The sequence below is a fragment of the Cnephaeus nilssonii genome (genome assembly GCF_951640355.1).
Source record: "Cnephaeus nilssonii genome assembly, chromosome: 22".
Lineage (NCBI taxonomy): Eukaryota > Metazoa > Chordata > Mammalia > Chiroptera > Vespertilionidae > Cnephaeus > Cnephaeus nilssonii.
In genome coordinates, this window is record NC_137093.1 from 5,425,816 (window position 1) to 5,436,828 (window position 11,013).

Here is an 11,013-nt window from a genome sequence, read left to right on the forward strand (position 1 = left end):
CATGCACTGGGCCTCTAGTCTATATATATATATAAGCCTAATATGCTAATTGTCCCTTGGACTGTTTGACCACTCGACCATTTGCTATGACACGCAATGACCACCAGGGGGCAGATGCTCCAACTGGTAGGTTAACTTGCTGCTGGGATCTGGCCAATTGGGACTGGGCGAGATGGGCTGGACACGCCCTGGAGCCCTCCCGCAGTCTCTCCCCAACCCTGATCGTGTACTGGTGGGGTCCCTCGGCTTGGCCTGCACCTCTTGCAATCTGGGACCCCTCGGGGGATGTCGGAGAGCCGGTTTCGGCCCAATCCCCGCAGGCCAGGCCAAGGGACCCCACTGGGCCTCTAGTGTGTGTGTGTGTGTGTGTGTGTGTGTGTGTGGTGTGTGTGTGTGTGTGTGTGTGTGTGTGTGTATCCCACGAATGTTGGCATTACACATGACAGAACATGGGGCAGAGGGCGCTGTGAGGATGTCCATGAAACACTAAGAGGTGGAATAATAATCATAAATCCACCTTAGTTATTATTCTGAATCCAGTCTTTCCGGTTATTATCCTGAATCTTCACAAGATGCAATTACAGGTGAGAAAACTAAGCATCAGAAAAGTGAGGCAGAGAGACGGAGGTCACCGAGCAGGCAGGCAGCAACAGGGCCCCGAACGAGCCACGGCCCAGGCGCTGCCAGTCAGCCCTGGCGTGAGTGTGTCTGGTCAGCCAGGGAAACTCAAGAATTATCTTTTACTGAGACAGTTTCAATCTCACACCCTGGAGCTGCAGGAAAATGGGCTATTTATTGGTTTGGGGAAGAAAGGGAAAAGGTGAAGAGGCTATTGGGGGTTACAGAATGGTCCGGGCTTCGGACCCTGGTTCCCATGGACCTTGCAGCATACTCCCCCCTCCTATCATTTTTCTTTCCCCTCTGAGGATGGCAGGTTCTTGTTGCTACCTGTCAATAAGCATTGCTTCCTGTGTTCTGAAAGGCCTCATTTGAAAGGTCTAAAAATATCAGAGAAGCAGTCTGATTAGCAGAGGATAAAATCAGCTCGTAAGCGATGGCAACATAGGCGACAGTCATGTGCTAATTGCCGTTGGGGCATTTTCTTCAAGGGCTCTTGGAAATGTAATGTTTTAGTCATGCTACCCTTTGGCTGCCTTTTCCTGAATGCATAAGAAATGATCCGCGTGAGAGTCATCGTCTCTGGAAATGTCAGTATTTAAATGTTGCAATCTTGATATTTGGGAGCCAGTGGCTTCCCTCCCGAGTGGAACTGTGGAGAGATAACATTTAATGAGCACATACTCTGTGCCGGGGGCTGTACTCGGCATTAATCAATGATCCTCCCAACAACCCTTTGGAATAGGAACTCATTGTTTCCATATGGAAGATAAGGAAGCTGAGGCACGGAGAGCCACTTGCCCAAGGTCACAGACATAGCTGGTGTTGGGGTGGTATCCATCGTTATGTATGGAGCGCCCAGATGTTTTGGGGGTATACCTGGGATGAAAACATTTGTGGCTCTTGTCCAAATGGAATTCACAGTTAACTGAGGGATGTGTTGTTGTCTCACTCTATACGTAGAGATGTCCTTGAGAACATGGAGCTTCTACCTGGTGCCAGGCACTGTGCTAGGCTCTGGGGATACAATCATGAGCAAGGCATGATGGTCCTCTCCCTCAAGGAGCTCCAAGTGTAGAGGTGGGGTCAGACAAAGAAATAGGTGACTATGATGCAGGGTAATATTTGTGTGTGTGTGTGTGTGTGTGTGTGTGTGTGTGTGTGTGTGTGTGTTTAGAAAATCTGTTTAGAACTTGGGTTCAGACTGAATCCATTTAACTAGGTATTTGCCCAAATTACTCAACCCAATTAAGCTGTTTACGGCGATCAGCATCTCAGCCAGAAACTCTTCCCTCATTAGCTGGGCCTGTCTTCCCCTCCGTTTCATCCAGCAGGTCTTGGCAGTGTACTGACCCATGATCAAAATATGCTTTTCTTAGAAATGTGACTTTGATTAGAAATGGCTTATAAATCTTCACTGAGATGAGCATAATTTAGAAAGATGAGTCTAAGCCATGTATAGAGTTTCCCCCACCTCCGCCCCCACCCCATCCTTAGCTGTGTTTTTCTTTCAGAAAAAGCTCGCAAGCATATTTTACCAAGAGCTCAAGAAAATCCAAATGTCCTTGTCTGTGGTCATGGACACAGTCACTTTCTTGTTTGCATTGCCTACAGCTAAAATTGCCACTTTCTTCTTTCCGCCAGAGACTCTCAGATGTACACTTTAAAATCTCACTCAGGGATGCCCCTCGAGAGAGAGACTTGTCTATTGCCCCTTCTTACTGCAGCAAGCCAGGCTGAACTTAAGAGCATAGAGGCTCTGTCTAGTTAGTTGGCCCTGGATTCCAATCCCATCTCCATAACCTACTTGTCTGGGTTCCTCAGGGCAAGTTAAAAAAACAACAACCTATCTAAGACTCAGTTTCCTTATCTCTATAAATAGGGGTAATGATAGCACCTGCCCCACAGGATCGGGGAGTTGATTTTAATAATATATGTAAAGCAGGGGAAAGACAATGTCAAGCTTGCATTGAAAGAGAACGGGCTGGAAGAAGGTCAGACTGAAGGTAAACAGGGCAGTGAGGGGGCAGGTGGAATAGTCCAGGCTAGAGACGATGTGCCCGGGACCAGGTAGTGAACTTGGGGAAGGAGGAAGTTAAGTGACTTGTCCACAGTCATACAGCTAGTTAGCGAGAGGACTGGCGTTAGGCTGGCGAGGGCCCTGTCCATCCAACAGCTACCCTGAGGGGTGATGGAGAAGGCGTGATCAAGAGGAAGCTCAGGTTTTTGAACATTTGGGTACACAATTGCATTATTTATTTACTAGAGGCCCAGTGCACGAAATTCCTGCACAGGTCGGGTCCCTAGGCCTGGCTGATGATCAGGGCTGATCGGGGCCCGAAGGCCTCAGCAGGGTTGGAAGAGGAGGTGATGGTCACTGGGCCAGGTGTGGAAGGAATGAATGCTGGAAGCCGATAGCGCCATCGTCGGCACCCTGCCACTGCATGGTTCCCCGCCTCTCCCTCTCTTATTTTCCTCGCTGCCGTGCACCACTGTGGCAGGCGGGTGGCGGGCCAATCGGGGCCTGCCGTCGGAGGGAGGGAAGTTGGCTGCTATCCCCGAGGAGGGAGCTGGCTCTCGGTCCCCCTGGGAAAGGGGCCACGTCTGCTGCCACCCACCCCCCAGTTCCCCATCCCAACGGGTGATGGGGACCTGCCGGCCAGGGGGATGGACCACGGGAGGTTGGCCAGCTGGGGGAGGTTGGCTGTGGGAGCACACTGACCACCAGGGAGCAGGTCCTGCATTGAGTGTCTGCCCCCTGGTGGTCAGTGTGCATCATGGCGACCAGTCATTCGGTCGTTCTGGTCATTGGGTTGTAATGGTCGCTTAGGCCTTTATATATAGAGATATGGGGAATGGCTCACCATCCAGTCAGCATTCCACAAGGGGAAGGGATTCAGGACGTTAGTCGTCATCTACTGCTGTGGTTCTCCACAGGATGCTTTTGCCCGCAGGGGACATTTGGCAATATCTGGACACATTGTTGTCACTGCTGGAGATGCTACTGACATCTAGTGGACATAGGCCTAGGATGCTGCTTGACACCTACAATGGACAGGACAGCCTTTTGGCCCCACATGTCAGCAGTGCCAAGGCTCAGAACCCCTGCTCTGCAGAAAGGCAAAACTTTGCCTTTGCCAGTGTGGCTCAGTGGATAGAGCGTTGGCCTGCGGACCGAAGGGTCCAGGGTTTGATTCTGGTTGGGGGCATGTACTTTAGTTGCAGGCTCCTCCCAGGCCGGGGCCCTCGTTGAGGCTCCTGCAGGAGGCAACCAATCAATGTGTTTCTCTCACATCAATGTTTATCTCTGTCTTTTCCTTTCTCTTCCACTCTCCCTAAAAGTCAGTGGAAAAATATCCTCGGGTGAGGGTTAACGAAAAAAAGTTAGGAAGGAAAGGAAAGAAGGAAAGAAGGAAGGAAGGAAGGAAGGAAGGAAGGAAGGAAGGAAGGGAGGAATGCAGCGCCTTTGAGAGAAGTAACACATTAGACCTTTCTGGTTATTGAACACTTTAGTGGGAATTCATGGAGGAAAGGCTTCCCTCATTTGACAACCCCACAGGATAGGTAAACTTTGGCAACTTTGTGTATGGAGAGGAAGTATTGAAAGGTTGACCTGGAGCTCTGTGGGGGAGCATTTTGTCAGACATGGTACCAAGAAAGAAGTTTCTTGTGGGAGGATGGTAACATGCACTGATCCCGATCCCAGATGTAACATTTCTTCCCAGGGTAGAAATTATATAACATATATTTCCTATTATGTCTCATTTGCCAGAATAGTGTCACCTGTTACATATAACTAGAGTCCTGGTGCACAAATTTGTGCACTGGGAGGGGGGGTGTCCAGCCGGCCCGCCCCATTCAGGGCTGATCAGGCCGGGGCGGGGGGGGGGGGGGTCGGGGAGGGAGGGGTCGGGGGTGGTTGGCAGTCCGGCCCCGCCCCCTGGTTGAACTTTTTGAACTCCTGGCTGAGGGGGCAATTTGCATATTACCCTTTTATTATATAGGAAGGATGGAATGTATGTAACTCCTGTATGTTTTTTCGCCTTTCTTTTTGGTGCTTCCTAGTTGCTATTTTGATCTGTGGTTATTTGTGAATTTTCTCTCCAATGGAATTGTGGGTTCCTTGGGAGGAGACCCCAGACATCCATCATGGCAGCTGTTCAATGTGAACCTCAGAAGTGACCCTGACCATGTACCAGGCTACCAGGGGCATTATTTTCTGTGATTTCTGCCACTGAGCTACAGCCCACCGGGGACCCTGTGCATCCGCATTCCAGAAACCACCAGAGCTGTGCCACCTTCCCACTCTGTGCAATCCAGAAACCCCAAGGCCCTTCCAGCCTTGCAGATCACTGGGCGTGGCCAATCTTCAAGTTATTAAAAAGGACTGCCGATCGCATACATTCCAATTTAGGCAGAAATGCAGTAGATCAAAATTGAGCCCCATAAGAAATTTTCTCAGCGGTCTGAAAACAGGAATTGAGAAGGGAAAATGCCACCATGTCATGATCGAAGGTATCCCATTACCAGCGATGATGGCTCTGAATTTAGCTGTCGGGAAGATCTCCGAGAGAAATATGTTGGTTTATTCCGTCTAAGAAGGGTTTAATTGGCTTCTGTCAGGTTTTATGAAAGTGCTACTTGCCACTGAACCCCACATGGATTCTGCAGCTTTTGAATTTAACAGCTGACAGCTGCGTCTTCGCAGGCTGTGGAAATGCTGAGCGCGGGTCAAGTATAGGTCTCTTCCTATAGTTGTGCAAAAGCTTGTCTATCCCGAATTTCTTCAAGCGCCCCCCCCCCCGCCCCCAGCAGTGCAAACAGATGAGGTCATAGGACAGAGGGGGGTCCCTCCCACGGTCTCAGCTCTTTCTTCCTGTTATTTCCTGTAAGTATATATGTTTCATAGCTTCCAGAAGTGGGTTCCACGGGGTTGTCTTTTTTCACTGCAGTATCCCTAATGCCTAAAGTCATGCTGGGCATGTTCCCGGAGCTCAGTAAATTCAGGGTGTGGCAAAGGTTTACAGTTGTGTGTGCACAAACAGTGCTTACTCTGGTATTATTATTTATTAATTATTGTATTATTTTCCCTATGAACAACTGTAAACCTACTTTTGCTCCACCCTGTGTTAGTTGAACAAATGAACGTTCCCAATGGGGGCTTCTATATTCTTCTCCCGGCCCACACAGCTTTCTGACGGATACTGTGCTGTGTTTGTAAAGTACCACGATGGATACGCGCTCTTGGGATTCCTAAGAAGCTGCTGTGTAGAGGAGGGGATGTCTCTCTTTTCAGATTCCTCTGTCACTGTATTGCTTGGAACCCCCAATGCCTGAGTTCTTGTGAAATCATTTGTGCCAGTCACTGCTGATGGGTCAGTCTGATACTCCCCTTCAACACCTTCATGCCTGCCTGTGCCGAGCTGGCACAGCCATGGGTGAACCTGAGAGGGGGCGGTGAAGGATGGAGAAGACAGACAAGAGAATAAAGCTGGGGCTAGGTGGGATGCTGCTTCTCTGATGGAGACACAGAGCCACAGCCTGCAAGCCAAGTCTTTATTTTATAGCCAGATTCCACGAGGCAAAGTAAGGGTGTAGTCAAGATGTTTACAACGTTCTTGTGGGATTCGAATCTACTCAATTACATGTACCTGATCAAGCTTTGTTTACTTGCTGCACCTTCCACAGCCCATATCACTCAACCACGTGGGACCACAGGTTCAGACCATAAGGTCAAGCTTACAATTATAGCCTTTGGCTGTAACTGTGCTGGGACCTGCATGTGGCTTTGCCACGAGAGGATCGTGCCCTCTCATTAGTCCCAGGCTTGAACCTATCCAAACACGGTAGCTGCTCTCCACACCTTCCCCTTGCCACTGCTGTCCACAGTCATGTCATGTACTCAGTGTCCCTGCCATTCTTGCTATTAGAAGAGGTAGATGACACTATTCTGGCAAATGAGACATCCTAGGAAATGTGCTGCAAAGGTTCCTCCGATGCCTCTGTTTGCTTCGCAAAAGGGACAAACATAGCTTTTACTCTTCATTGATTGGCTGCCTCTCGCACATGCCCTGACCAGGGTTCAAACCCGAAACCTGGGTATGTGCCCTGACCGGGAACCGAACCCATGACCCTTTGGTGCATGGGATGATGGCCAGCCAACTGAGCCCCCGTCCAGAGCAGGAAGCTCCTTTCTGTTGGGTTTTTAATGACAGTGAGATAGAAACTTCAGGTACCAAGAGACGGTGCTTGTATAAAGGATACCACACCTTTCTATAGTTTTTGCCAAATCTCGTCTCTGCATTTCCATTCTAGGATGGGGTGTTCGAAGTGCTCCTCCAAGGAGGAAAACGTGGGCCCTGTGCCCTCCCTCCCCCACGGCCACCCCATTAGGCGTCTCTGTTGCTCCCTGGGAAACAAAGGGAGAGGGAGCCCGGTATCCAGTTGGGGAGCTGAACCCCCACAGACGGTCCCAGCAGGAGAAGACTTTCGAGCAGAGCATTTGCATCCATATCCCTTCCACTGAAAAAACCACGGGTAGCTGTTGTCCAAGGCAGGGTGCCATTTTTTAACATTAGTTCCGATGTTGCAACTTCCACCTCTGGCGTCAGGACCCATTCCGGGGTTTTCCCAAGTGAAACCTGTTATGCTCATGCGTGGCATAGTAAGTGACATTCCTCCCCGAGAAGCCAGATCATCCCCCAAACAATTCTCACTGGACAGTTACCTGGCTGCCTGGCATGTGTCATTCTCCTTTTATTTGTTACCCCCTCCCCAACAAACATAAACACTATGTGAAGCCAGTGATTGTGCCTCACACCTTCTTTCTCTGTCCCCCGTGGCGCATGCTCACTGTCACGGTGAGGCAGGGAGGGTTTGAGTTCTGAGCCAGACAGAATGGAGCTCAGGTCCCTGCCCTGCCCCTTGCCGGCAGGGTGAGCTTGGGTCAGGGACCTGTCCCCCCTGAACCCGGTGTTGCCATCGCTCTCATTCGGAGGTGACAGTTCACACGTCAAGTATTGTAGATGGTTCTGAAATATCACACGTGAAGCCTTTTGCTCAGAGCCTGGCACGTGGTGAACACTCAGTACACGCCAACTGTCATCCCCGTTATCACCACCACTCCAATTCCTGGTTTGATTGGCACCAGAAGTCGATCCTAATCTCTACATATTTCCCCGTGGCTTGTCAGTTCCTAGTTAGCCCGGTTTCGATTAATCAGTGCTTTATAGTAGCTCAAAAAGTTGAAAATTTTAAGGGCACGAGTCTTCAGATGTGCACGGGGACACCTGGAGGTCCTCAGAGGTCCCCAGAACGTGGTGCGGAGGCAGCAGGATTTCAATGCGTCCTTGGTGTCTGAGGTCCTAGTTTACCCAACAGTTCCTGAGGAGCCTTCTCCCCGCCCCTGACCTCCACCCTCATCCCACCAACCCTCATCCCCAGAGAAAGATATCATTCCAACCTCTATGCTTTCCCCTACTTTCTTCTTCTCAGACGGGCAACTCCATTGCACTTACTTGAATACATGGCTTCTTCCTTTCTCATATCTCTCTATGTCACTCGGGCTCGCGCGCGCGCGCGCACACACACACACACACACACACACACTGAGTTAGCTGTCCTTCTCAGAGTTCCCACAGCACCCAATGATACATCCCCAGCACATCATTAATCAGCCCACATTATAATTACCTGCTTTATTACCTCTTTTACTCCCCATCCCAAACACGCGCACTATAGATTGTGAAATTTTTAAAGGCAGATCTCATTTGTCACAAGAGCGCATAGCAAGGGTTCATAAATGTTTGCTAAATGAACGAAAGAGCAATGTGACTGACATCGAGGGCGAGCTTGCTATGTGTCAGGAGCTGTTCTAGGAGCTTTGGGCGCGTCAGTTCATGCTCACAGCAATCCCGTGAGGAAGCACCAGGATATCCCTATTTTACAGACGGCAACACGGAAGCAGAGAAGAGCTGCAACTTGCCTAAGGCCACAGGGCTGCTAAGAAGCAGACCCAGGCTTCAAACCCAGGCTCTCTGGGCCGGTTGCCCATGCTCTCACACTCGCCTTGCCCCCCATCCTCTCCTTGTTCCCCTCGCCCCACCGCTGAGCGGGGAGTCCAGGCCCAGGGGGGCTGCTCTGGATGACACCCACTCCTTGCAGCACTTTACGACGAAAGGAGACACAGGAAGACCACATCCTGCAGAGTGCGCTCACTATTAATTCTTAGAAACCAGAGGCTCAGGAACACCCGGGACTCCCACGTAAGCCTGGCTGAATTTCAAGCTTCTTTTGTGCTCTGACTCACCCCCCCCCCCCCCCCGCAGGATTGTGGGTGAACCACAGTGCGCCCGTGTGGCCTATGACCCTCTCCCCTACTGTTCACCTTCCTTGGCCAATCAATGGTGATATCAGGGTTTGTGGATACAATAATGAAACACACTTAACGAATACATAACTGGTCTATCCGGTTAGGATCATTTAAAAACAGAAACAATTGACTCTGGGCATTAAATCAACACCAGCCATTTCATGGCACTTATACACATTATCAAGTGATAGTATCATGCTAAACACTTTGCATATCTTCACTTAATCCTCACACTGTTTCTGCCGAGTTGATGCTCCTGTACTCACTTCGCAAACACGGAAATAACGGCTCAGGGATGCTAACCAACTTGTCTAATGTCAATGACAGGCGAAGAGCAAAGCCAGGCTTCAAAGTCTGGCATTCCGCGCTCAGCCCGTGAGAGAGAGGATGAACCAGGAACGGCAGACCCACAATTCATCTTACTGTTTTCTGACGTTCTACAGTGTCACTGCACATCTCTCCCGTCATTGTGGAATTACTGGCTAATGGGATGGCCTAGCTCACCGTTCTGGCTGCCATTTTCATTCTGTATGAGGAACCAACCATTGATAGCAACAGGGATGTGTCTCGGCCCTTCAATTACACCAGGACTCTCCTCTCCTCCCCACCCCGTGTTGGTTGAAGGCTAATTCCTATTTCACTGGGTATTGAAAACATGTTTGGTTTCGGTAGAGAGGGGAGACTTACCTGTGCTGGGGGATCTGAGGCATTAAAGGCGCGGAGGGCCCCTGAGTTGGGGGAACTCTGCATCTTCTTGGGGGCTGGTGTCTTGGTCATCTTGGAAATCCTTCAGGCTTAGCCTGTGTCCCCAAGGGGAGAGATTTTCCAGAATCTTCTACCTCAGCAGCCACCAGTGTGAAAAGCTCCAGCAATTTCACTCCGACTCCCAAGTGCCAATTAGAGGCTCCAAAGAGGTTTCGGACCCATGACTAATGGAAAGCAAGTCATGTGGGTTTCCCACCAACAGGATAAGGAAGTCCAGCCGGAGCAGATAAGGAAAGTCTGGAATTATTCACTTTTTAGAAAGTTACAAACTTTTAGGAGCTTTCCACCCTCTTTGAAAAGGGGTATCCTTCTCTCTTATAAACAAAAATAAAACATTAACTAAAAAAATAAAACTCCACTGATAAGTCTGAGGGGAGCCCATGGAGGGGCCTCCAGATCCCTATTTTAAGGCGGCTCCATGTGCGGCTCAGGTTCCCATTACAGGGAGAGAAAACGGCTGAAAACCGCCGGGCTGGGCCTCTCGGTTGCCTAGCAACGAGACGCCGTTTAAGGGCTTCCTCATTGGCTGGGATTGGTGGGGGCGTGGTTTTGAACTCGCTGCTGGGATGATGGCTGGGAGCGGGTGCCTGGCCAGAGAGCCACATTTTCCAAACTCTGGTTTCTCCTTTTAGGCCTGAGGACCTCGACCCTTTCTCTCTAACTACAAGGACTTATTCCTTTCCAACTCTGTTCTGTCCTGCCACTAACCCATTCGTGATTCCTTGTGTCTTGGGTTGGGTAGCTCAGTGTGTGCCTTTAGCCTCAAAATTACCTTAACCTGAAGGGCCTATTTCTCTTCTTTATTCACCTGACAAACTCCTACTCATCTTTCAAAGCCTACACACACACACACACACACACACACACACAGTATGGGTGCATGGCATTTACTGAGTGCTTAGAATGTACTAGACACTGCTCTGTTTTACATATATTAACTCATCCTCACAAAACGTCTTTAAGGAAGGTATTGTATGGCTCTGTTTTATAGACTAGGAAACTGAGGCACAGGGTGATTGAATGCCGTGCTTAAGGTCTCAAACAAAGTGCCTGAGCTGGGGTTCAGAGCCAGACTGTTGGATTTCTAAAACCCAAGCTCTTAACTGCCTAACGGCAGGACTCCGGATAAGATGCCTAATTTTACCGAGGCTTGGCTTCCATAGCTTTAAACGGGGAAAACGGCTTTACCCCAGGCTGGCGAGGATTAAAACAGATAATGTATGCAGAGGCTGATCTCACGGGGAGTCCTAGTTAAGTGG

At 49.8% G+C, this 11,013-nt stretch overlaps 1 protein-coding gene across 1 annotated transcript in view; it reads right to left on the reverse strand.

Moving 5' to 3' along the window:
• The window catches only part of CCDC60 (coiled-coil domain containing 60), a gene marked incomplete at both ends in the record, with an annotated part of 97,140 nt that extends 87,374 nt beyond the window's left edge, over positions 1-9,766 (reverse strand). The window contains one exon of the mRNA XM_079763296.1: positions 9,677-9,766. Coding sequence (XP_079619422.1) covers positions 9,677-9,766 — 90 coding nt within the window. The remainder of the gene's footprint in view (positions 1-9,676) is intronic.
• Between the last annotated feature and the right edge of the window lie 1,247 nt (positions 9,767-11,013).